This window comes from Hippopotamus amphibius, chromosome 8, assembly GCF_030028045.1.
Source record: "Hippopotamus amphibius kiboko isolate mHipAmp2 chromosome 8, mHipAmp2.hap2, whole genome shotgun sequence".
Classification (NCBI taxonomy): Eukaryota; Metazoa; Chordata; class Mammalia; order Artiodactyla; family Hippopotamidae; genus Hippopotamus; species Hippopotamus amphibius.
The window spans coordinates 17,320,047-17,347,727 of record NC_080193.1 but is presented as its reverse complement, the minus strand read 5'-3'; the positions used below and the strand labels follow the sequence as shown (position 1 = coordinate 17,347,727).

At 43.3% G+C, this 27,681-nt stretch overlaps 1 protein-coding gene across 1 annotated transcript in view; it reads right to left on the bottom strand.

Moving 5' to 3' along the window:
* Nucleotides 1-2,410: 2,410 nt before the first annotated feature.
* Nucleotides 2,411-27,681, bottom strand: part of TMEM233 (transmembrane protein 233) — a 45,604-nt gene continuing 20,333 nt past the window's right edge. The window contains exons 2-3 of the mRNA XM_057746186.1: nucleotides 12,710-12,846; nucleotides 2,411-2,565 (exon numbers count right to left, since the gene is read on the bottom strand). Of these exons, the coding sequence (XP_057602169.1) occupies nucleotides 2,559-2,565; nucleotides 12,710-12,846 (144 nt within the window). The 3' untranslated portion in view covers nucleotides 2,411-2,558. The remainder of the gene's footprint in view (nucleotides 2,566-12,709; nucleotides 12,847-27,681) is intronic.

The window sequence follows — 27,681 nt, the reverse complement described above, 5'->3', positions numbered from 1 at the left end:
ATTTTCAATTATATGAACAAGTAAACTCTTTCTGCTGTAGCCCTTCTTTTTTTTTTTTTTTTTCCTTTTGGTCACTGGCTGCTGAAAGAGTCTCCTGGCTCTTGGCCAATCCGTTTTCTAACTGTGCTTTCTGCAGTGGAGCAGCGGCGACCTCAGCCTTGCAGGAGGCCCTGGAGAAGTCCATCCTCTCACTTTGTCAATATGAAAGCTCTCTGCCAGGCCCTGGGGGCAGAGAAAAAAATCAGACCCTCGTCTCAATCCCAGAGATCTCACTTAGTGACTTTGGTGGGACCAACAGTTTCAATGCCTCCCAGAAGGGCATTTCAGGTCATAAGTTAGATCTGAGATGACACTTCTCTAGCCCCACCCTCGGCCTCTCTATGGGCTTCTCTGCAGGCAGAGGCTGGGATGAATGGCTCGGTTTCCTTTATGGGAGTCTCTAGATGTCTCTGGACATCTCTATGGGAACTCCAAGAAAACACAATGTACACACTGTGGTAAACAGGCTTTCTTAAAACCATTTTTATTCTGCCTCTCAGCAACACTTCATGTTATTTGGGTAAAAGATCAGGGACTTAAATACAAACAAACAAAAAAACAAGGCGTGAGAAACAGAAATCAGGATCCCATATACTGGAATGATGCCAGGATCTCTGTGTGCTGAGAACTGGTGTCCCTGATTCATGTCCTCCTGGGACAAGTGCTGGCTCGTGATGGACGTCTGGGTGAATGACAGGTGGAATCGGGTGTCCATCAGTGTTTATTTTTTGCAGGGGTCCAGGATTTTTAACAAATGCCTGAAATTCACAATAACCTAAGAACAATGCTTTGTATTTGTATAGCACTTAGAATTTCCCTCCAGGGGCAATCACATCTATCATGCGATAGATTCTCATAATAACGCTCTAAGGTAAGTTAGGCAGGTGTTCTGATCTCCATTGTCCAGATGAAGAAATTTGAGGCACAGAAGGCTAAGAAACTTGCCTAAAATCAGCTTGTATAGCTAGCTAGTGGCAAAGGTGGCACTGGAACTCAGGTGTTTTGACTTAGCCTCTTGTTTGTTCACTTAGAATAAGCTGCCTTTTCTCTTGCTTAGGAAAGTTCATTTTCATTATTTCTACTATTAGTTTTTGAAGTTATTTTTGATATATATACCTATCACCTGCTGTGTTAATGACTTAATATTTTGAGTCCACTTCCTTTCCTTAAATAAATGTATTTGAACAACAACAACAACAAAAAACCATATCCCTAAGTGGAGAGCCATAAATGGAAGGTAATTAATAAAATAAATAGAATGAAAACAAGACTCATTAAGTTATTAAATTCTATCTAAACAGAAGATTTGGAACCTGAGGCCTGGCTCTTTCTTTATTAAGAAGGAAAAAGAGCCGAAGGATCGGAAAGGTGTTAAGGACCCGTGAGCACTACGCAGAGACTTTCTCTGAGCTGTAATCAGGATTGAAAAAGAATAGAAAAGGGGAAATGTTCTTTGTGATTCAGTGTCACTTAATGTTGTGGCTGTAAATGACTTAAAAATCATCTTTGTGTCCCACCAGTGGTATGTCTTGCACATAGGGCTAGCATGTTCCGGCAGGCAGAATAATGGTGGCGTCGTTAAACCAGTACAGTCACACCAAAGGGTTTACATTTGACAGAAAATAAATACAGTGGGTTGCATTTCCAGGTGGCATCTAGGAAAATCAAAGATCTTGCCTGAGACTTGCTAAAGAGAGCGAGGAGAGAGAGAGAGATTGAAAAAAGCACATTCCATAAACACAGCCAGTATATTCCCAAAACTGGGATGGGAAAGGTGCCCGTGTACCTAGCATTGACCACTAAGTACATTCTCAGAGTCTGTTTGAGTGAAAAATGAGGTTGTGATCAGGTTGAACCATGGTGGATGCAAGCAGGGGGTCGGTAGGAAGGAGTTGGGAAAAGTGAGACCAAGATAAAAGACGAGAAAGCTCCTTCATTCGCATCTTTGATGATGGGATGGTGAACTCTTGGGAGCTGATGCAGGAGGAGGTACTGAAGATTGAAGCGAAGCTACCACATGTAAAAATCAAACAATACAATGCACACATTCAGCTCTATTCGATGATTTTAAACATGCTACCGATGTGCTCCACATTGCAAACACCAGCATCCACTGCTCTTCCCAGAACCTCCCTCTCCTCATGGATCTGGACCCCTCCCCCCATTAAAAGTAATGAGATTTTATGAGGCTTATCTCCAGAGAAGAGGAATGGACACATGGACACAATGGCTTTTGATAAACTGAAACAGTGAGATTTGACTTTCTTTCTTAAAAAAAAAAAAAAAAAAAAAAAAAATCAATGCCTCTGGCTGATTTGGGCTTTGCTGCCTGGTTTTCCTAAATTTTGGACTTTTTTTTTTTCTTTTCATTTTTAGTTCATTTGCCAGGGACCTGCCTCTGGAGAGTCCTAGAGGAAAAGATGTCACAGTCTGAAGTCAAGGATCCATTCCTCAGAAAATCCTCTGGGGTGTGTGTGAATGAGGTCCGTCCTCCATGCTCGCGGCAGACTCCTGGCTGCTCAGGCACTGTGTGTACAAGAAACAAAGTGAGAGAGAGAGAGAGGGAGAGAGGGGGGAGGGGAAGAGGGGGGGAAGGGAAGGGGGGGAGGGGAGAGAGAGAGAGAGAGGGAGCACGAGCCTCCTCACTGAAGGCTTCCTTCAAAGGTGAGTACTCTAATCCAACCTGCGAGTACTCTAATCCAATGGACTAGCTGGTCTGCATACTTTTGAGCCTAAGCACTGGCTTCTTTTTGAGGTATTTTTTGGAAACATATTATGTTGTATGTAATATGTTTACATGTGGCACATGCAAAAAACCAAATGATACAGATGTAGGCACATTCATGGCTCCTGAGTGCTTCTGAATCTTATTCTCCTCTTCAACGAGGGTCAGTAGCACTGTTAGCATTTGGGGTGCAATCCTCCAGGCATTCTCCTCTACATTTAAGCCCATAAATATTCACTTAGAAATTCATCGTGTGTGTGTGTGTGTGTGTGTGTGTATTTATCTAAACTCATTCATTCACTCATTCAATGAATATTTATATGCCAGGTACTGCTGTAGGTCCTGGTGTTGATAACAATACCCAGGAAATTTTCTGGTGGTTAGGACTCAATGCTTTCACTGCTAAGAGCCCTGGTTCAATACCTGTTTGGGGAACTAAGATCCCATAAGCTGTGCAGCATGGCCCCAAAACAAACAACCCTACCAACAACACCCCCCCCCAAACAAAACTAAAACAAAACCCCAAACAAACAAAAACAAAAACACCCAACAGTCACACAGTGACTATCATGCCTCGGGCCAAGCACTGTGCTTTATACAATTTAGTCTTTACAGTCCTATGAGGTAGGTTTTATCTTCATTTTTTTGCAAGAGTTTTTGTTTTTCTCTCTTTATTTTTTTTTGCCATGCCTCATGGCTTGTGGGATCTTAGTTCCCCGACCAGGGATTGAACTCTGCAGTGGAAAAGCAGAGTGCTAACCACTGGACCGCCAGGGAAGTCCCTATCTTCATTTTACAGATGAGAGAACAGAGGCACAGACTGGTTAAAAGATGTGCCCAAGGGCACATAGCTACTTAGATTGAATCCCCAGTGGTCTAGCGTCACAGGCAGCACCCTTAAATGTTATGCTCTATTATTATGGGCAATGACAGAAATGAGATGAAAATGTTCCTGGAGCTGTCATTCCGGTAGAAGGAAACAGACCATTTTATATGTATAGTATAAATATAAAATATATACTATACATTTTATATAACTATATAAAATATATATGTATATATAAATCTTGTCAAGGAGAAGTAAGTAGTAGGAAGAAAAGTAAAGTTGGATAAGGGGACAGAGGGAAGAGGGGTGGGGCTGGGGGTACCATTTTTGAGAAGTTGGTCAGGAGCAGCCTCTCTGCTAAGGGTTAAATATGAGCAAGCATCTCAAGGAGAGATGGGAACAAGCTATCTGAATATCAGGAAGAAGAAAATTTTAGGTAGAGGGACCAGCAAAATGCAAAGGCCCTGTGGCATGCTTGTGTTGCTAAAAGAAGAGAAAGGAATTCAGTGTAGCTGAAGTGGAGGAGTGAGGGGGAGAGTCCTGGCAGATGAGGATGGGGATGCAGCAACCAGATCCCCAGGGGCCTTATGAAGCCACAGTAAGGGAGATATTTCCATGTTTAAACTGCGGTGTAGAATGCCATTCTATGAATGAGCCACTGTGTATTTAACCATCTTCTCGTTGGTGGACGTTCACGATGTTTCGAGTTTTCTCCTATTTCAAACGGAGCTTCAGTGAGCGTCACTGTGTGTCCTTGGTTCTCATCCGGGCTGCATGTTTGAATCATCCGGAGGGCCCTAAACCCTACCAGTGCCCTGCCCTAACACTGGAGATTCTCACTTAACTGGTCCGGGGTGGCCCCTGGGGGTTGATGGTTTTAACGTGTAGGGAAGGAGAATTACTGTTTTACATGCCTTTTTGTGACACTGAAAAGTAGAAATGCTGGGTGAGCAGGGGGGCACATAGATTTTAAAGTTTAATAGGTACATCCAAACTGACCTCCTGAAAGACTGTCCCACCAACAGCGTGGTACCCAATTCTTCACACTCTCACCAACCTTGATATTGTCCATCTTTTAAATTGTTTCAATCTGGTAGACCAAAAAAAAAAAAAAACTATATATATATAAAATTTGTGTGTGTGTGTGTGTATATATATATATAATTTGTATGTATATATATAATTTTGTTGTTGATTTAATTTGTGTTGCCCTGGTTACTGGAGAGGTTGAATATCTTTTTCTTTCTTTTTAAAAAATTTCTTTATTCTTCTTTCTTTTAAAAACATTAATTTTTGTGAACATCTTTTCATGTTTGTTCTGATTTCTTCATCAATGTCCCACTAGCTTACAAACTTTTCAAAGCAAAAATCTTTCCATTGTTGATGACTTAGGTCTGACTTGTCTTTACTGCAACTTCTCTGAACCAACAAAAAAAGGCCCTTCTGATCTTCTGGAAACAGGTAATGTTCCCCATTTTTCATCATGGAATCATAAAAATTCTCTGAAGACACATCTGTGCAAAACAGTTGCCAGAAAGACTTATACCAGCCAATAATACAGGGAATAAGACAGATTTGCTGTTACATTCTTGCAAGACCAACTTCTTGCTTCTTATCACCCTTGACATACATATGTATGTTTACTTCCCATTCTAATGCAATGCGAGGCTATTCTGAGGCCAGGAAAGGACTTTCCAGTCTGTTTGTAAGACAGAAGCTTTACCATACAGAATGGGTTAACATCGGCTAGCGTTGAACCTGCTGATGGGAGACAGTCGTGGGATCCTTAACCTTAGAAGTCAAGCTCTTCCTTAATGGAACTTTGGAACATGAAGTCTCTTATTGCTAAGAATGACAAACAAACATTTTTAATACATGGTGGGAGTGTGCCTGGCTGTTTAGGTACCTGCAAGACCACCCAGAGACCTAAGGTCAGTGGAATGGCAATGTAGGTGCATTTAATGTACAGAAGTCAACTATTCATGTTCATGAAAGAGAAGAAAGCAGCTGTTTAAATGGAGCTTCTGGCCACCAGGTCGCTCGGTGCTTATGAGTATGAAAGGGTACAGGGCTCCTATTGAGCTCTGAGTGTGGTTCCACTGTTTGAACATACAACACGAGCCCTAAACCACCAATGACTTCAGCTGGTGCTCAGCCCAAGGATCGTCATCTCTTCCCACACTGGAGGGAACACTGGCTATCCTGGTCTGATCAGGAGACGGTTCGTGAGTCTCTAATAGGGCACCCTGCTATGGATGCTTCCAGGATTAATTCTGATTACACTCAAAGCTCACCTTACACCCTGACATCATAACTTCACCCCTGAGTAAGACGCTTCACTGACTGTCATTGTTGTATTTGTGGTAGACAATATTTATCTCCCTCACACACAAATTTGGTCAACTGGTTTTGTGCTAAAGAAGTTCCACTGAGTTAAGAATCCGCCTGCCAATGAAGGGGACACGGGTTCAGTCCCTGGTCTGGGAAGATCCCACATGCTGTGGAGCAACTAAGCCCATGCGCCACAACTGCTGAGCCTGTGCTCTAGAGCCTGCGAGCTACAGCAACTGAGCCCATGTGCCACAACTAATGAAGCCCATGCTATGCAACAAGAGAAGCCACCACAATGAGAGGTCCGCACACCGCAACAAAGAGTAGCCTCTGCTTGCCACAACTGGAGAAAACCCAGGCGTAGCAACAAAGACCCAATGCAGCCAATCAATCAATCAGTCAATCAGTAAGAAGTTCCACTGGATTCAACAAAGCATCAGATAGGTGACCATGAGCCTGATCAGGAGGAAAACCAGGGAGATGTAGAAACTTTCTGAGAGGTAGGGCAGGGGAGGCAGCAATCACTGACGCTTCTTCCAGGTAGTTTAGGAATGTGAAAAAGTCCTAGTTTGTGGCATATGTCTACGTATGTAAGAATGTTCTCCATTAAATGCACAGCCTTAGTGGAGTGTTTCTATAACATTAGACCACTTAGAACCAGGTTTTGGGGGTTGCCAATGCTTGTGATAATGCACATTTCAGGGCCATTTGGGGTTTTGATCGGGGCCTGGGAATCTGCATTTTCACAAGCGTCCCTAGCATCCCTGCTGAATCTGTCACAGGTGAGACCTGTGCCCTGTGAAACATGACTAGAACAACCTAACCGTGCCTGAATCCTCAGACAGCAGCAGAAAGTAAAAGTCTGCAGACCTGTTGATTTAGGCTGGGGATGTGAAGAATTAGGATCAATAAATAGACAGTTGCAATATTTAAATGCTTCACCTCCGTGATTCACTTCTCCACTCTCCCTAGTAACCTGCGGGCAGAGGACTTTATAACTGTAGGAGACTGCAAGTTTCTGACTCCATTTGGACCTGGACGCTTCTCTTCTGACAGCTTAACATTCTATCCCAAACTGTTGACTATTTCAGTTCAACGATTCCCAGTTCTAATGGATTTGATGTCACGAAACTCCTTCTTTGCTCCAACACGTGGCTTACATAGATATCCTGTAAAATTAGGATGAATGATAGAATAAGAGACCTTATTTGTGGTTACCAGAGGTAGGGACTGGGGGGAGGGAGAATTGGATGAAGGTGGTCAAAAGGTACAAACTTCTAGTTATAAGCACTAGGGATGTAATGTACCATGTGATAAACGTAATGAAAATGGCTGTATGTTATACATCAAAGTGGTTAAAGAGCAAATCCTAAGAGCTCTCATCACAAGGGAAAATGTTTTTTTCTATTTCTTTAATTTTGTATCTATATGAGTTGATAGATGCTCACTAAACTTACTGTGATAATCATTTCATGGTGTAAGTCAAATCATGATGCTGTACACCTGAAACTTCTACAGTGCTATATGTCAACTATACCTCGATAAAACTGGAAGGAAAAAAAAACTAGGACGAATGAGACTTTTTTATGAGTTTGGGTGAAGACTATCATGACTTGAGTCTATTCCAAGAAAGTAAACTTCCTGAGATTTCAGACATTTGAGGGAGAAGAGATTGGTTACACTTTTCTTAATAAGGATAAGAAATATATATTTTTTAAGGCAGGACTTCACCATTTTTTAAAAGCCAATAGGTGACTTCAGTTTTTTTTAATGAAACACAGAAAACTGACATATTCAAAGCTTTCGGTCTTATCTCCAGGCTAGGTCTTCTCTACAGTCAGATTTTCCCAGCCCCTAGGAAGTCCTTGCTGACTTTTAGGTTGTTACAAAAGTGCCCCTCTGTGGGTACATATCCTAGGCGGTAAAATGACTCCCATCCTTGGCCTTGAGTTAGATATAACACGTTAGGATGACGAGTTTGCTGATGTAAATGAAAACTGACTACTCTGTTAACGGCTGGTGACTGTTAGTGCATTCTTCCTTTCAGATTTGGGAGGGAGGAAGTTTGGCAAAGTGTTCTGTTCACCTGCACCAGAGCCCCAGGGTGGGAGAGGGGAGCTTGAAAATGCAGATTCTTGGTCCCCACTTCTGACTTAGTGAGTTGAAATCCTTTGAGGTAGGGCCCCAATGTCCACCTCTTTTAAAAACCCCCAGGTAACTCTTCTGCAGCCCAAAGCTTGGGAACCTCTGCCTTAGTAATTCCACATTGCCATTCAATTCCTCCAGTAAGCCAGGCTGGGAAATTTTATTTCAAAGGATTACTGAGAAATCGGCCTTGTTTTTGCTCTTAATGGAAGAAAGAATCAATTTCATTCATTAAGGGCTAGTTTGTTGCTCTCTCTTACACACACACACACACACACACACACACACACACACACACACCCACCCACCCAAAACCTTTACATTTAAGTTTCTCCATGGGATTCTAACTCTGGAAAACATTTCTGCTTTCTTTCATAACACGGAAGGAAAAGTATCAAAAAGGAACCTGAGGGACTTCCCTGGTGGTCCAGTGGTTAATACTTTGCGCTCCCAATGCAGGGGGCCTCGGTTTGATCCCTGGTCAGGCAATTAGATCCCATGCTGCAACTAAGAGCACACATACCACAGTGAAGATCCCACACTTGGCAACGAAGATCTTGCATGCCACAACTAAGACCCAGCATGGGAAGGGGAAGGGGAAGAGAAGGGAAGGAAAAGAAATGAAATCAAATGAACCTGAACATACAGATGGGGGAAAATTCTATCCTGACTTTATAGAGAGGGAAATTGAGGCACAGAGAGTTTCATAACATGTCAGGGTGGTCGTGGTGGTAGAGCTAGGATTTGAATCCTGGCAAACCTGGTGCTGAGGGCCAGGCTCTAACCATTGTGAAACACTTCCCCTCAGGAAGAAGGGATGGAAGTGGCCTCCTCCCCTGTCCTTTACTACTACCAACAAAACCTCCATCACAAGCATATACACATCAGTGTTTCATCTCCAGATAGAAACATTTATATTAAGAATGGAGAAAGTCCCCAAGTATGAAGACTTCTGGGTCCCCAATAAAACTTCCTGCATGGTGTCTAATAGGCAGACTTAACTCTGAAAGCCAAATTGTGCACTGGAGACTGTAGAGTAGATAATGTGCAGGCTGCAGGTGCGATTTCTGTGTTTTTTGTTTTGTTTTGGGCCCTCACCACATGTGTCAACAACGTGAATTGATTGTCAACATCTAAAAATCAGGAGATTTTAGAGAAAGACTCAACTTTCCAAAGTCCTTTGGAAAAATGGGCCCATGAGGTCTGCATTCCAAGTGGTGTCAACGGGCCTGAGCAGAGTTGTGGCTGCTCCCTTTAAGCTGTGCTCCCTCCTCCCCCCACAGTCCCCACGGCTCCCTATCTGTCCTATGACCAAGCTGCTTCATGCATGGATGTTGCCTAACTCCTGCAGCCCTTTGGTTTTGTTACCTTGGCCCTAACTCATCACATTCTTGTGGTAGGTTGGAACCTCACTACACCAGTGCTATAGAAATAATTCCAGAGTTGGCCACAAGGTGATGGCCATCTACTGGCCTTTGTTACCGGTTGTACTAGAAAAGACATGCTGGCTTAGAGGTTGTGTGGTGTTGTGGTTGAGAACAGTTTCCAGAGCCAGGTTATCCCGGGCTTAACCCCTGCCTTTAAATTAGCTGTGAGACATAAGGCAAGTCACTTCACTTCTCTGAGCCTCAGTTTCTTCATCTGAAAAAAATGGGGATAATACTACCTATGGAGTTGCTGTGAGGACTCAGTGAGGATTAATTCATGTAAGAGCTTAGAACGGTACCTGGCATATGCTAAGTTCTATGTCAGTGTCAGCTGCTATTATTATAACCACTTAGCTCAAACACCAAGCTGGGCAGTATGTATTTTCACAAGTCCCCAGGAGTGAGGCCAGGACTGGGCCTCATTCTGCTGGAACACCGTCCTTTGAGTTTGGCTCATGTGTACAAAGCCTTGAACTCTATTTAGTAGTACCTTAAACTCCGAGGCCCTATCCCAGACATGTTGATAACCACAGTGACAACAGAATTAATAAATGGTTTGTATTTTCTGTGTGCTGCTAAGGAACAGATGCCAACCTGTACACATTCTGTGTGTCATCTCCTTAACCTTCACAACAGCTTTATTCAATGGGCATGACTATAATCTCCAGTTTACAGAGGAAGAAACTTAAGTTGAGAGAGGTAAGCAGTTGGCTGAAGGTCTCACGGTAAGTAAGTGGTAAAGGGGGTACTTGTGTCCAGGAAGTCTGGTCCCAAACCTGCACAATTAACTCCACACCTCATAGTCCTGTGCTCTCACACACAAGCACATTGCGCTTTTCTTAAGAGTAAAGTCGATTGTGAAGTAAGCCAGAAAGAGAAAAACAAATACCATATGCTAACTCATATATATGGAATCAAAAAAAATGGTACTGATGAATCCAGTGACAGGGCAAGAATGAGGATGCAGATGCAGAGAATGGACTGGAGGACACGGGGTTGGCAGGGGCGAAGGGGAAGCTGGGACGAAGTGAGAGAGTAGCATAGACATATATACACTACCACCCGTAAAATAGATAGCTAGTGGGAAGTTGCTGTATAACAAAGGGAGATCAGCTCAATGATGGGTGATGGCTTAGAGGGCCAGGACAGGGAGGGTGGGAGGGAGTTGCAGGAGGGAGGGGATATGGGGATATATGTATATATACAGCTGATTCACTTTGGTGTAGCTCAAAAGCTGGTACAAGAGTGTAAAGCAATTATATTTCAATAAAGAGCTTAAAAAAAAAAGAGTAAAGTCGATGTGTTCACATCTATCTTTCAACTGTCTTCTCCTTCATAGGCTGACATCATTGATTTGCCATCTTGCAGGCAAGAAACTTTGAGGTCCCTTTGATATTTTAGTGTTTCTCCTCTCTTTGGCCAAAGCCATCCATTTTCTCCTTTGTGACACTTTCTATTTTGATGTTTCCCCTCTGTCCAGCTGCCCCTGATGGCCCATGGATCTGGCTTGTCCAACAGGAAGCTGACCTGCTGTGACACCAACTACCCTCTCGGGGGCCAAGCTGGGGTTGGCTGATCTGGCAGGTTACAGGGTGTCCCCTTCCTCCCTCACCCACCCAGTGGGCCCTTCCCGAAACCAAGTCAAAAAGACTGATCTTCCCAGCTTGAGGGAAATGGAGTAGGAAGAGTGAAAGGATTTCTGAGTTCTTCTCTGTTTTGCCAGGAGTTACACGGTGAGATAGAGATGAATCCAGGCTTGTCATCTCCAGGTCTTGGTTGTCCATCACACCACCCTGCCCTCTGGCAAACCTCTGAAGGAAAGTATCATCGATTCTAGCAGATGGAGCCCATCTCCGCTGGTTGGAGAAATCAGAATAAATTTGCCCAAATCCAGAGAGAAACATCAACAGCATCCATCTCTTGATGAGATGAGAGCTCACTGAAAATACCAAACACATGTGGAGAGCCTTCTGCTCTTAAACTAAGAACAAGGAGGCTAGTTGGATGCAACGCCATGTAGGAAGTCATTCAGCAGATGAGATGCTAAGGCAGAGCAAGTAATAACCTAAATATTCCACTTGCTGTCCCATGTTCCCCACTCTCTTACAGTTTGGTGGAACTATGTGACTGGTGTTAGCCAATCAATTACGAGCCTAAGTGACCCATGAGAAGCCCTCATGTTCTAGATCAGAGGTTGGAAAACTATGATGCATGGGCCAGCTCCCTGTTTTTATAAAGTTTTATCGAACACAGCCACACCCATTCATTTACAGATTGGATATGGCTGCTTCTATGCTAAAATGGCAGAGCCAAGTAGTTGCAACTGAGATGCTGTCAGTGGCCTAAAATATTTATTATCTGCCCCTTTAAAGGAAAAGCTTGTTGACTCCTGTTTTAGACAGAGCAGCTACAAGATGGTGCGGTTTCAGATAGCCTGGACCCCGAGTGACTGTGTGGAGGAGAGACCTTCCACAAACCTACATGGCCTGTGGAACAGCAGTGAGGAAAAATGAAAACCCTTTTGTTGGGATTGTTTGTTACTGGAGCACAATCTAACCTATCCTAGTAGGTTCCAGTGGGCGTTCAAGAAAACGCATTTTAGGGGACTTTCCTGGTGGTTCAGTGGCTAACACTCCATACTCCCAACACAGAGGGCCTGGTTTCCATTCCTGGTCAGGTAACTAGATCCCACATGACACAACTAAGGGTTCTCATGCCACAACTAAAGATCCCACATGCCACAACTAAAGATCCTGCATGCTGCAACTAAGAGTTTGCATGTTGCAACTAAAGATCCCATGTGCCACAACTACAGATCCTGTGTGTTGCAACTAAAAGATCCCACATGCCATAACAAAAGATCCTGCATGCCACAACGAAGACTGAAGCTCCCACATGCCATAACTAAGATTTCGTGTGCCACAACTAAAGATCCTGCATGCCACAACTAAGAGTTCACATGCTGCAACTAAAGATCCTTCATGCCTCAAGTAAGAGTTCGCATGCCTCAACTGAAGATCCCGCATGCCACAACTAAGAGTTCACATGCCACAACTAAAGATCCTGCATGCCACAACTAAAAGATCCTGCACGCTGCAATGAAGATCAAAGATCTCACATGCCGCAACTAAGATTTGGCGCAGCCAAATAAATAAAACTAAATTTTAAAAAAAGAAAAGACATTTATTCTGGGAGGGATTAAAAAAGCCTACTTACTGTCGTGCGAAGTGAACTGCGCAAGAAATAGCGATGATGAGAAGGCCAATAATGATGGAGGCGACGGCCACCCACTTGGCATTCCTCCCCAGCCGCTTGGATCCTTCAATGTCTCCATCATTATAGCTGTTCAGAGACTGGAGGACACAAGAGAAGACCTGGTGATGACAACCCACAAGGAAAGACATGGCTTCCCAGGCGGATCTGAGCATGTGGCATGGTTACCACCTCCTCCAGGAATTCTTCCCTGAACTCCCAGTCTAAGTTAACTTCCTCTTCTGTAGTTCCTGATTACTTTCCTCTCAGTATTTACTGTAGCATATTGAAAAGACTGATTGGGCCTCTCCCACTAGAGTATAAGTGCTTTGTGGGCAGGGACCGTTATCTATCTTGTTCAGCACCGTGTACCACAGCCCAGTGCAATATTTGTCATGTAGAAGATGTGCAACAAACATTTGTACAATGAAAGGATGAACAGGTATATCCCTCTCATCCACCAGAACAGGGGTTTGCAAACTCTGGAGCACAGGCCAAATCCAGCCTGCTGTTTTCGTAAGCAAAGTCTGTATGGAATACAGGCATAACCATTTTTTTTTTACTATTGTCTGTAGCTGCTTTTATGTTACAACAGCAGAGCTGAGTAGCTGGGACAGAGAGCATACTGCCTACAAGTCCTAAAATATTTACTATTTGGTCTATGACAGAAAAAGATTGCCTGCTCCTACATAAGAAGGTCAGAGAGCTTGGCTGAACTGTCCACCTCTTTGCTCAAGCCAAGCTGTCATTCACTGGCACCTACTCATACAGCTTTCCCAGCTGTTAAAATATTGGAATACTTCTGTACTGGTTGGTAAATAGCAGCTACCTGTCCCCAGTGTCCCAGCCATGCTGGCCTCTCCTCTGACTTCCCCCAGGCTTCCCCATGATCCAGCAACTGCAGGCTATCACTGGGTTTAGCAGAGCATCCTTGTGCAAAGGCACAGAATCAGATTCTGTGCCCCTTTGAGCAATGTCTGGTCCATTGTAGGAGCTCAAGAAACATGTACTGGCTGAATGGGTGAAGGAATACTTCCATTTCCCTACAGATTATGAGTTCACTGAGGGTGTGTTGGAGTCCCAGGCAAAGCAGAGGTGCTCAGAGACTCCTTCTTGCTGAGCTGAAGGCCAGAGGCCATTCTTCTCTCTTATGATAAGCCCTCTTTATCACAACTCCCACTGTTGAGAATTCCCCAGAAGACGTGCTGCAGCCGAAAGAAGACTGGAAATATGCATTTATAAGTTATGGACAGAGAGACTTGATGCATGCCATGAACTGCAGGTTTCTGTGGGAAACTCTATTCCTGATGCTGAAACCACAGCACTTCAGTAATAATCACCCCTCTTCGTGGACTATTAAGGGGGACAAGGCATACGCAGACAATTACAAGCCAGAGAAACACCCAGGATACCACCGAGCTTTCTGCTTCCGGGACCTTCCATTAATTCTTGGACCCGGGCCACCTTAGTCAGCAACAGGCTGGGAGACTCGGCTTTCCCAAAGAGTCTTGCTTTCAGGCCTCTTGTGTGAATGGGAGAGTGAGAACTTGCAAGGGTGCCAGGGGCTGCCAGCAGGGTGAGCTCCAGAATTCTGCACCCTGAATTCTGGTGTTCTTAACCCTGGGTGCCCATTAGAAACACCTGACAGTATATTAAAGAAAAAAAAAGATAGCTGGGCCCTATTCTGGAGAGACTCTGATTTAACTAGTGTAGGAAACAGACACCAGGGTTTTTTTTGTTTTTGTTTTTTTAAAATTTGTGGTAAAATGTGCCTAACATAAAACTTACCATTTTTGAGCGTACAATTCAGTGGCATTAAGTGCACTCACACTGTTGTGCAAACATCACCATCTAAAACTCTGAACTCATTAAACACTTACTCCTCATTGCTCCTGTCCCCCCAGCCTCTGGCGACCACCATTCTACAATCTGTCTCTATAGATGTGACTACTCTAGGGAACTGATATGAGTGGAGTCGCAGAATGTTTGTCTTGCTATGACTGGCTTCTTTCAATTAGTGTAAAGTCCTCAAGGTTCATCCACGTTGTAGCATGCGTCAGAGTTTCCTTCCTTTTTAGGACTGAAAATATTCCCTTTTAAGGACAGACCACACTTAGTTTATCCACTCATTCATCGACGGATACCTGGTTGCTGCCACAGTATTTAAAAAAAAAAAAAGTGTCTCCAGATTGAAAAGCTTTGGTATAGACAGCTATCCTTAACATCCTGCAAGGTCAAGATGCTCACTATCTTAAGATGTAGCCCAAGGAAGTATGTCACAGAGCATGGGCTCTAAATGCAGAGAGAGCTGAGTTCAAATTCCACGTCTCATCAGCTGTGAGAATTAGAGCAAGTTATCAAGCTTTCTAAGCCTCGGTGTCCTCATCTGTAAATTGGGAACAATAGTAATAACACCTCCTTCATATCAGAGGGGCCAATGAGTTAATGCATGCAAAGTGATTAGCATTGGTCCAGGATATCATATATGCTCAATAAATGTTAGTTTTTATTGTGAATTGCCACTGCTTATTTTATTCTTCTTCTAAAGCTGAGATCCTTGGTGTGCAACAGAATCATCTGGGCTACTTATGAGAATTACAGGTGATCAGTCTCTACCCCATGCTAGAACAGAATCCAGGGACCCAAGTTTGGGAAACTTTGTCTTACAGGCTTCACAATCAAAGTCAGTGCACAGAATCCTAATTGTGAGTTCATAATCAGTTTAAAATTGATTTCAGTATGGTAGAATGTGTGTTTTCAGTTAATAAAATTTGAGAAAGGGAATTACATTTTACTGAGAATTAACTAAATTTAGATTGAAGTTAACTAAATAAATGGATTTTGTTAAGTAAGCTAATACAAGAGTGGAATTCGATCTGTTAAAAAAAATGCTCTAAAAACAAAATGAAAAAAAAAAAACGCTCCTTTTTTTGATAACGGATTGTGTGAGTTTCTGTGCCCTTAGATGATCTGTATTTGTTTTCTTTCAGTTTTGTGACTTTGGTTAAATGAATAAGTACTGTTCACAGTGAAAAAAAAGATCAATTTAAAATCATGTAGATTCAGACCCTCCTAAATTGATCATAATTCTATCATGCTGCCTTGGAAAATCCAGTTTTGAGATTAGTCATGGTGATGTACATGCACTGCTGTAACCAGAGAAAAAATGAGACACCCCCTGCCGATCTCCCCCCAGACATTGTCTAGATGAAAAATCACTCCTGTGTTCTCAGCAGCAGCAGTGACAACACAAGTGGGAAGTACAGCCAGCGTGTGCCATGTTGAAGGGAACATGTACGTCTGTGCCTCGCCCAGGTGAGATGGGGGCTCCCCAGGCCACCTGACTTGTCTGCTGCAGGTCAGCAGAGCCATGCTGGGGACCTGGCTAAGGGGGATTTGGGTGCAAGACACGCCCAAAGGTTCGGTGAATCCTGCCCAACCGTTATCACCTGTTGCCAGTCTGGCATCTTGTATGTGGCCCTCCTTTCTGCAATTCACCATCTCTCTGGGGCTCATAAGACAGATGTTGAGTCATTCCAGGAATGGGCCCATGGTTAGCTTGAAAAAACATGAAAAAATTTTCTTTTCTAATTGTTTCAGCCTCTTTCAGTATGAACTGTGGGCTTGTTTCTCCCCAGGAGTCCTCTTATGAATCGGTTTCCTCCTCAGGTTGTTGGAGAAGGGGCTGCCCATGGGTAAGCCTGCTGGGTAAATATAAGGATATGGGGTAGGGATGAGACTGGGATACTTCAGAACTCTCAGACTTCACTCTAAAGGACCTGACTGGTGGGGGGCTCGGACTTCAGGGTCATCATCTAGCAACGAAGCAGGGAGGGAGTAATTCCCCTCTCCTCAATTCATTGGCTGTAATTCTTTTCTCTCCCAACTGGAATTGCATATTAAGGGTCTCTTGGCAGATGCTACAGACTGAAGTGGTAGAAATGGCTTTTAGAGAAAATGCATGGTTTATAAATCTTTTTCTGAAGAGCTTAAAAAGCAAACTATCCCATCTGCTGTGGAAGAACTAGGAAGAAACAAGGGAATGCTTCGATATTTAAAATTTATATGATCTTCTAGTTCTTTCAGAAATTATGAATGAAATTTGTGAACATGTAAAGCATTCAGATGCTACAGAAACATATACAGTAAATAGTAAGCTCTTCTCACAATTCTATTTCCCAAAGATAACAGCGTGTTACATTTACTTCTAGATTTTTTTCCCCGTGAATAATACGAAAGGAAAACTGACACATTCTCCTGTTTCCTTATGACTAAGCACATCATGTATCATAGTCATGAGAAAGAAATAGCAATTTGTATCCTGAGATTAAACCAAGAACAACAGGTTAGTCTGTCTAGTCCCCATCCCTCCAATATTGAAACCTTGAGTATTTCCCATAAGTCTTGGCAAAGACAATTTCATCCCTGCCTTTCGCGATGTGGATGCCTGAACACAGGTCACTTCCTTTGTGGACATGGAATCTTTCAAGAAAGATGCCGTTTTGCTTTGTTTTTTAATCATGAACAGATTAATGTAAAACTTAGTAACCTTGGCAATGTTGCATTTGTTTCTTTTTTTTATATAAATTTATTTATTTATTTACTTATTTTATCGGCTGTGTTGGGTCTTTTTTTGCTGTGTGCGGCCTTTCTTTTAGTTGTGGTGAGTAGGGTCTACTCTTCTTTGTGGTGTGCAGGCTCCTCATTGTCGTGGCTTCTCTTGTTGCAGAGCATGGGCTCTAGGTGCATGGGCTTCAGTAATTGCAGCACATGATTGCAGCACATGGGCTCAATAGTTGTGGCTCATGGGCTCTAAAGTGCAGGCTCAATAGAGTGCAGGCTCAATAGCTGTGGCACACGGGCTTAGTTGCTCCAAGGCATGTGGGAACTTCCCGGAGCAGGGCTCGAACCCGTGTCCCCTGCATTGGCAGGCGGATTCTTAACCACTGCACCACCTAGGAAGCCCGCATTTGTTTCTTTTTAATACTCATGCTGTGTTTTTTATTTGGCTGGTTGTTTTGAGGCTGGACTTCCTTGCATTTCTTTTCAAGTAAAAAATTTTCTTTTCTAATTGATTTGGCCTCTGAGGTTTTTTTTTGACAACATAATAATAACAGGTAACATTTATTGAGCTTTTATTATGTGCCAGACACTGTTAAATACTTTTGAAGGCTTACCTCATGAGTCCTCATAACAACACTGTGAGGCAGATGCTTTATTGTTTCCATTTTACTGATGGGAAAATTGAGGCACAGAGAAGTTAAAATGACTTGCCCAAGGTCATGTAGCTAGTTTGCGTATCTCTCTCTGAGTTTTTTGTTTTTTTGTTTTTTCTTTTCCTATAGTTAAAAATATGAATAGTATCTTACTATACTTGTTCTACAACTTGCTTTTTTCCACTTGTTATAGGGTGGGCAGCTTTCCAAGCTAGTGCTTCTGGGTCTGTCTCATTCCTGCTTTCTTTCTCCAGTCATGATTTAAAGTATATTGCTAAACTTCCTCATGGTGCATTATCCTTGATTTTTGTGGAAAATCTTAATTTGTCATGATGCATTTTTGGTGGCTAACTTTTTGTTTTCAAACAACTTCAAACTAACAGAAAAGCTGCAAGTTTAGTTGTGTGATTCTTCTTTATGGCTTTGTAGTCGTCACTTAAATGGTCACACCTCACCAATAGACATTTCAGTTATTTAAAGTTTGTGGCAATTCAGCGAAGAGCAGCCCCCGCTTGACACAACTAGAAAAAATCCGCACACGGCAAAAAAGACCCAATGCAGCCAATAAATAAATTAATTAATTAAAAAAAAAAAAAAGAAAATCACATCTATATCAACAAAGGTAGGCTCTTGGCACCTCCACACAGTCCTCCTTCAAGGCCACAGCTGGTGCCTCAGGTGTGCTAAGGTGTAAACCTGCACCCTCCAGGCACTGACTTCTCCACCAGAGATGCCTGGACACCCACATGCCCCGAGCTCACAAACATACGGGAGCACAGACCCTGCACCGTTGTCAGCTGATTTGGTCCTGTGGGCCCAGAAACAGTGCTGCTTGCTCCCTAGCTTCCCAAAGTTCCTCCTCCAGCTTTCCACCTCTGAGTATAAGGTTGGCTGAAGGTCTGTCCTGCGTGACTTTTATTATGTTGAGGTATGTTCCCTGTAACCCTACTTTGTTGAGAGGGTTGAAATTGAAGGTAATCATCCACACCCTTGTCAAAGGTATTTTCAGCGGACCTGTGATTTGTTAAAAAACAAACCGGTAAAGGAGAGAACCGAAGCATTCCTGAACACCTGCTGGGGTAGGCAGGGAGGGCCCATTAAAGCCGGGAACTGTGTGGGTCCCCAGGGGACTTGGACTTCATCTGGGGAGATGGGCCAGAAACACTCGGAAAGTGAGCCCACCTACAGGTGTTGAAACCAGCTGAGCCCAGGTCAAACAGGAAGCAGGGTCCCTCTCTGGTCCAGCTCCCTGCCTCCTGTGCACTGCAAACCCTCTTCCACTGGCTCCAAAGAAGAAGAACACACCAGTCCACGCTAACCATCACTGACGGCCTCTAAGGTCAACAACAAGTCAGAACTTTGCCCGTAAATATGCCTTTAATAAAGTGTGCCCGGTGCCCCAGCCAGGATCTCTCTGCATCCTGTCCAGCTACCGCCTCTCATCCGGCCACACGCATGAAGCAGACACGCCATCTCCTGCCTGGGGTCCTACCCCCCGCCCCCCAAGCCTTTGCCTGGAGTGCCAGCCCTTTCTGCTGCTGCCCACCTGTGGCTCCTATTCATCCATTCAGGGGTGAGCGAAAAAACCCAAAGTGTGCGTACTGATAGAAAAAGGAAGACTGCTTTTTATTTGCCCAGAAAGAGTCAAGTACATACCTTAAAAGTAGACATTTATCAGTCTTTGCTAGAGAAGTACAAGGCAGCTTTAACGCAAGTATACATCAAATGACAAATGAATAATACACAAAAATAAGTTCTAGGGGAAAATGAGGCCAATTTAATGAGAAAATGAGGCTATTTGGAGGAAATTTAAGGCATCCTGATGGTCTTGGTTTTCTCCCCCTTCTGAGGTGTGTCCTCAGGTACGTGCCTGTCCTGCCAGGGCAATGAGAGCGACCCGTAACCAGAGGATGGAGAGCCTGAGGTGAGGCTGCAGAGTTCACACTGGAATCAGCTGTGAACTCTGAATCAGCTTCCCTGAGGCGGAGAGACAGAGGGTCTGGCCCTGGGGCCTGTGAACTGGGAAAGGGATGGCTTCCCTGCAGGCTGGCACCTGGGACAGGAGGGACTCAAGTGCCTGGGAGAGGAAATAAACTACGAACTGCAGGAGAAATGAATCCAACATTGGGTCTCAGCTCTTCCTAATCCCAAACCATCAGGAACAGGCCCTTGGACCCAACAGTCTGCGGTCTCTCAGGCTTGGGGAGTGAAGAGCGAGGGGCTGCACCCGCTCTGGAGGGAGGAATCGAAAGAGGGAGGGTTGGCTGCAAGGGATGGGGGAGGGCTGAGAGTTGAGGTAAGAGCAGGAATCTGAAGTGAAGGCAGGCAGGCAGTACCAGGAAATCCTGGGAAGGCGCTAGGCATCCCCAACCCCAGGAGATGTGGATTGGGCCATATATTCAAGTTATCTCTGCGGGGGCAGTGACATCTATTATTGTCTACTCATAACTTGTATTGTTTATTTGTATTTGTATTATGATTAAACTTTCTGTATGCATTTAAAAAATAAAGTTTGTGGCGATTACATAATATGCTGCAGTGGACACCCTCATTCATATTTTTTGTACACAGTTGAGCCTCTTCACACATTTGAGCCTCTTTGAGCCTAGGATGGATTCCTAGGAATGGGATTACAGAGTCAAAGAGTAGATGTATTTACATTTGGAGACACAGTCAAATTGCACTGCAAAAAAGCTACATACGTTTATATTCCCACTAACAGTACTGAAGTGTCCTCTTCTCCACAACCTTGCTAACAGTGTATTACTGATCTATTCTTGTCATTTTAGCAGGCAAAAAAGAAGCTCAAAATAACATTTCTTTATTAGTGATGAAATTAAGTTATCTTCAGACTTCCACTTAAAGTCACCTCCTGAGAGAGGCCTTCTCAGATCCGTTTATTTAAAACTCTCCCTGGTGACTAATACAGTGCCTGGGGATCAATAAATACTTGTTGAACAAATATATATATGGATAAATGTTTATTTGTCAAATGTATTTCTTTTTTTTAAATGTAATTTATTTGTTTTTATTGGCTGCGTTGGATCGTCACTGCTGTGCGTGGGCTTTCTGTATTTGTGGTGAGCAGGGGCTACTCTTCATTGCAGTGTGCAGGCTTCTCATTGCGGTGGCCTCTCTTGTTGCAGAGCACGGGCTCTAGGCGTGTGGGCTTCAGCAGTTGTGGCACATGGGCTCAGTAGTCGTGGCTCGCAGGCTCTAGCGCGCAGGCTCAGTAATTGTGGCACACGGGCTTAGCTGCTCCGCGCATGTGGGATCCTCCCAGACCAGGGATCAAACCCGTGTCCCCTGCATTGGCAGGCGGACTCCCAACCACCACACCACCAGGGAAGCCCCCAATGTAGTTCTTCTTGATGAATTTTATACTTGTATCTTTTGTCTAGTTTTCTATTGGTTTGTCTTTTTCTTACTGATTTGCAGGAACTTTTATATATTACAGGTCAGCACCGTGCAAGAGAAATATAATGGGGGTCACGTGTAATTTAAGATTTTCTGGTAGCTACATCAAAAAGGCAAAATTAACTTTAATAATACATATTTTATTTAACCCAACATGTCCAAACTAGTATCACTGAAAGCTGTAGCCCTGTTTCAAATACTCAATAGTCACATGTGGCTGTGGCAACTCTATGAATAGCATGGAAGATAATATACATTCATCTGTTACGTGTGTTGCAAAATTTTCTCCCAGTTTCTCCTGGTCCGTTGTCTTTTTTCCTAAATTATAACTTTTATTTTGATATAGTTTAAGGTTCACAAAAAATTACTAAGATAAAACCAAGAGCTCCCATGTACCTTCCACCAAGCTTCCCCTAGTGATGGTCTTTTAAGTAACCACAGTACTTGGTCAAAACCAGGAAACGGACTTTAGCATGGTATTATTAACTCAGTTACAGACCTTATTCAGATTTTACCAGTTTTCACATGTACTTTTGTGTGTGTGTGTGTGTGTGTGTGTGTGTGTGTGTGTGTGTAGTTCTATGAAATTTTGTCCCATGTGGACTGGAGTGACCATCACCACAAAATAAATTCTCTCATGGAAGGTGTGGAGAAAAGGGAACCCTCCTGCACTGTTGGTGGAAATGTAACTTTGTGTAGTCACCATGGAAAACAGTATGGAGGTTCCTCAGAAAACTAAAAATGTCATTACCATATGGTCCAGCGATCCCACTTCTGGGCATATGTCCAGACAACACTACAATTCCAAAAAGATACATGCACCACCCCTGTGTTCATAGCAGCACTCTTCGCAACAGCCAAGACATGGAAACAACCTAAATGTCTACTGACAGATGAATGGATAAAGAAGATGTGGTGTGTATACACACACACATACACACTCACACAAAATGGAATATTAGCCATAAAAAAGAACAAAATAATGCCATTTGCAGAAACATGGATGGACCTAGAGATTATCATATTAAGTGAAGTAAGTCAGAAAGAGACACACAAATACCATATGATAGATAACACTTATCTGTGGAATCTAAAATATGACACAAATGAACCTATCTATGAAATAGAAACAGACTCACAGACATAGAGAACAGACTGGTGTTGCAAAGGGGGAGGGGGTTGGGAGAGGGATGGAGTGGGGGGTTGGGATTAGCAGATGTAAGCTATTATACATAGAATGAATAAACAAGGTCCTCCTGATAGAACAGGGAACTATATTCAATATCTTAAACCATAATGTAAAAGAATATATGTATGTGTGTATATATATATACACACATATATATGTATGTGAATCACTCTGCTATACAGCAGAAATTAACACAACACTATAAATCAGTTATACTTCAATTAAAAAAAATTCTCTCATGTTACCCTTTGTAAGTCACGCCCTCTCTCCATGTCCATGTCCACTGTCTTTTAACTTGGATTTGTGGCATTTGGCTATTGCCCAGAGTTCCTTTCCAAGTTGTGAGACTTCCTCAGAATATCATAAACCAACCACCCTCATTATTTTAAGGTGCTAGATGGCAATTTGATGTCTCTATTCACCGTGCAAAGTATGCTAAAAAGAAGGACCTTTAGATTCTTTCCAGCTTTTATCTCCCACTGTCAGTCAAGTGAACGTTTCTCAGCATGTAGAACAAATGGGTTGTCCTCACACATTTTATAAGGGCCTCGAGAGTCCCCAGTGGTGCTTTTTCCACTTTCTGTGAGCCTGGGCTTATGCTGGCAAAATATAACAGTCATTACAAAACCTAAAAAGAGCTTCCAGGTCTTGGTCAGCTGCCTCGAGCCAGCAAAGATCACACTTTCTCCTGTAGTAAATACTAGTGGTGTCATGCTCACAGCATCTTGTAATTTCAAGCTTATTTATACGTCCCTTCCCTGGATGGACACATGATACGCAAATACCCTGGCAGGAAAGCTGTTCAGGAGCCAGAAATGAAGGTGACTGCCTCTATTCCAAACCTCAAGAAGCCTGCAGCAGGGACCAGCAAGACTGTGTTGTGAGGCCGCGCAGCCAAGCCTCCCGGCTACCTCTCAGAAGGTACAGGTAATTCCTGGCATCCACATTTCCAAGAAGGAGACACTCAGAATAATCCCATAAATTTTGATAACCGGAGTTGAAAACCAATGGGTCCAATGCTCTGGAAATCTGTGACACTTTATATCAATGATACAGCTGCTCTCTTGTCCTGAGCCAGGAAAACATGGAAAGTACTTTGTCCATTCCCTCTGGTCTTTAGAGCAGAACTCTTGCTGCATCCCATGTGATACCAGATGAGACAGCATCACCTTTGGGGTGGCTGCCAGGTGAAGATCTGAGATGAAACTCTCTCAAATTATACTTTTTATATTCCCTATATTGGTGGCTGTACCTTAGAAATACCTATGTTCCCCAAAATGCCCATAAAAATTCGTATGTCCAAGCCCCATCTCAGATCAACTGAATTAGGATCTCTGGGGATGAGACTCCAGCCTCAGTATTTTTTGGAAAGCTTCCCAGGTCATTCTGAGAAGAGTGGAGAACCACTCTCCTGATCAACAGCTATTCATTCATTCATCCAGTCATTCATTCATTCGAAAACAATTTATGAAGCACCAACGATGGGCCAGGCACTGCTCCCCGCCCTCACAGAGCTCACATTCTGGTAAAGACTGAAAATAACATACAAACAAACAAGATTACAGAATATTACTAAGGTAAGAAAAACGGGTGGTGGGAGGGAGCTCTCCCTAAAGTTGGGGCAGGTTTCAAGACCTGAAGACATGAGAAGAAGCCAGACCTGCAAACACAGGGAAGAAGGTACCTGGCAGAGAAAGCAGCAAGTGCAAAGGTCTAGAGGTGGGAAATAATTTTTCTGCCGAAGGTACTAAAGAAAACCCAGTGTGACTGAAATGTAGGGATGAAAGAGGGAGGGCGAGAGAGGAAGGAACATGTGATGAGGCTGGAGGTGAAGCCAGGGCCATGTGAGTTACAGTAATGAACTATCATGCTAAAATAACAGTTACTGTTTACGGAGTGCCTATCCTGTGCCAGGCCCTGACCTAAGCACTTTATGTGCATCATACAATTGCATCTTCACAATAACCCTCATGGGAGTAAAACATTTTATCCTCTATTCTACAGATGAGAACACTGAGACTCAGAGAGAGGGAAGTAAATAACATTTCTGTTGTCAAAGGCAACTTGCTATGGGGCTACAAACTTAAGCAAAAGACAGTAAACTCACTAAGCCCTCACGATAACTACTTCATTATGTCTCCCAAAACCCAAGAGCTAGATTTAATGCATTACTGATAACCCAGCACCAGATAGCTGACTTGATTCTAATTTAGTAAAAATTTGGCCACTGATTTAAAAAGCAGGACAAGTGTATCTCTCATCTGTGCTACTGATCTGCCTGACAAAAGCTCATTCACTTTCTTTGTTCTTTTCTACCACCAAACTTGCTCAGAATTTTCACGTTCACCCTCAAATAAAATTAGCACCCCCCCAAACACCAAATAATAACAATGGAAGGCACTGTCAGTTATTTTTTTGTTTTGGCTTCCTGTCATTATGGATTCAGTAAGTTAATACACATAGGTGCTTAGACCAGAGCTTCGGAAACAGTACCAATAAGCATTAGCTATTATACTGATATTATGATGTCATATGCCAACTGAGGAAGATGAAAACAAATGATCTATTAAATGTACTTTGGTAGAGTCCACATCCCTTTGCCCAATTGCTCTCCTTCATGATTTTGTCCAGTGTTAAGAAAAAAAGACCTTGGGCTTCCCTGGTGGTGCAGTTGTTAAGAATTCACCTGCCACAAAAATAGAAAGGAAGATCAATGGAATCGAATAGAGAACTTAGAAGTAAGCCCAAACACATATGGGCACCTTATCTTTGATAAAGGAGGCACGAGTATACAATGGAAAAAAGACAGCCTCTTCAATAAGTGGTGCTGGGAAAATTGGACAGCAACATGTAAAAGAATGAAATTAGAACACTTCCTAACACCATGCACAAAAATAAACTCCAAATGGATTAAAGACCTACATGTAAGGCCAGACACTATAAAACTCCTAGAGGAAAATATAGGCAGAACACTCTATGACATCCATCAAAGCAAGATCCTTTTTGACCCACCTCCTAGAATCATGAAAATAAAATCAAGAATAAACAAATGGGACCTCATGAAACTTAAAAGCTTTTGCACAGCGAAAGAAACCATAAACAAGACTAAAAGGCAACCCTCAGAATGGTAAAAAATAATTGCCTATGAAACAACGGACAAAGGATTAACCTCCAGAATATACAAGCAGCTCATGCAGCTTAATACCAAAAAAGCAAATAACCCAATCCACAAATGGGCAGAAGACCTAAATAGACATTTCTCCAAAGAAGACATACAGATGGCCAACAAACACATGAAAAGATGCTCAACATCACTAATCATCAGAGAAATGCAAGTCAAAGCCACAATGAGGTATCACCTCACACCAATCAGAATGGCCATCATCACAAAATCTGGAAACCACAAATGTTGGAGAGGGTGTGGAGAAAAGGGAACTCTCCCTGCACTGTTGGTGGGACTGTAAGTTGGTACAGCCACTATGGAAAACAATTTGGAGGTTCCTTAAAAAACTACAAATAGAACCACCATATGATCCAGTAATCCCACTCCTGGGCATATACCCAAAGAAAATCATAATCCCAAAAGAAACTTGTACCATAATGTTTATTGCAGCACTATTTACAATAGCCAGGACATGGAAGCAACCTAAATGCCCATCAACAAATGAATGGATACAGAAGATGTGGCATATATACACAATGGAATATTACTCAGCTATAAAAAGGGATGAGATGGAGCTATATGTAATGAGGTGGACAGAACTACAATCTGTCATACAGAGTGAAGTAAGTCAGAAACAGAAGCACAAATATTGTATGCTAACTCACATATACGGAATCTAGAAATGGTACTGATGAACTCAGTGACAAGAACAAGGACGCAGATACAGAGAATGGACTGGAGAACTCGAGGTATGGGAGGGGGCGGGGGGTGAAGGGGAAACTGAGATGAAGCGAGAGAGTAGCACAGACATATATATACTACCAACTGTAAAACAGATAGTGAGTGGGAAGTTGCTGTATAAGAAAGGGAGTCCAACTCGAGGATGGAAGATGCCTTAGAGGACTGGGGCGGGGAGGGTGGGGGGGACTCGAGGCGGGGGGAGTCAAGGAAGGGAGGGAATACGGGGATATGTGTATAAAAACAGATGATTGAACTTGGTGTACCCCCCAAAAAATAAAAAAAATAAAAAAAAAAAGAATTCGCCTGCCAATGCAGGGGACACGGGTTTGAGCCCTGCTCTAAGAAGATCCCACATGCAGCTAAGTCTAGGGCCACAACTACTGAGCCTGTGCTCTAGAGCCTGTAAGCCACAACTACTGAAGCCCACGCACCTAGTAGCCCGTGCTCTGCAACAAGAGAACCCACTGCAATGAGACGCCTGCGCACCACAACAAAGAGTAGCCCCTGCTCACCACAACTACAGAAAGCCCGCGTGCAGCAACGAAGACCCAACGCAGCCAATGAATTTTAAAAAATCATTAATTGAAAAAAAAAAAGACCTCAATAAAAATCAACAGTTCTGCCATTAAGTCCCCTTCTTCTTTTTATGGCATAGAAAGTACATTTCTGTCACCTGGGACAGGTAACAGAGAGAAGCCTTAGAAACCAGTGACAGTGGGAAGTCGCTTTTCTGGAAAGCTCCTGATATCTGATAATCACTTGTGCGTGGGATGGGACTGGAAGCCCTGAGTGGCCTCCCACCACTGGCTCCCCTTGCCCCTGGAGAGAGACTTACACTCTCATTCTCAGTCGTGGCCTTTCACACCCTTCAAGCCCTGGCCCCGGCATGCTTCTCCAGCCTCTTCTGGAGCCCTCCTCCCTGCTCACCCCCTCCCTCTCTCCCGGCCCCAGCCCTCGTCTAGGTCGTTTCCTCTGCTTGGAGCCCTCTTCCCTGTCTGTCTCGTGTGGCCGGTGTCTCCTCATTCTTCCTGTCTCAGCTTACATGTCAGCTTCCTCAGGGCAGCCTTCTCAGGTCATCCCATCCTAAGTAGGTCCCTTGACCTAGGCTCTGACTCAGCCCTGGTCTGTTTCCTTCACGACTCTGGAAAATAAAAATCAAAATGGAGTTGGTATTGCTGAGAGCGCTCTCGAAAATGAAACCAGGAGGCCA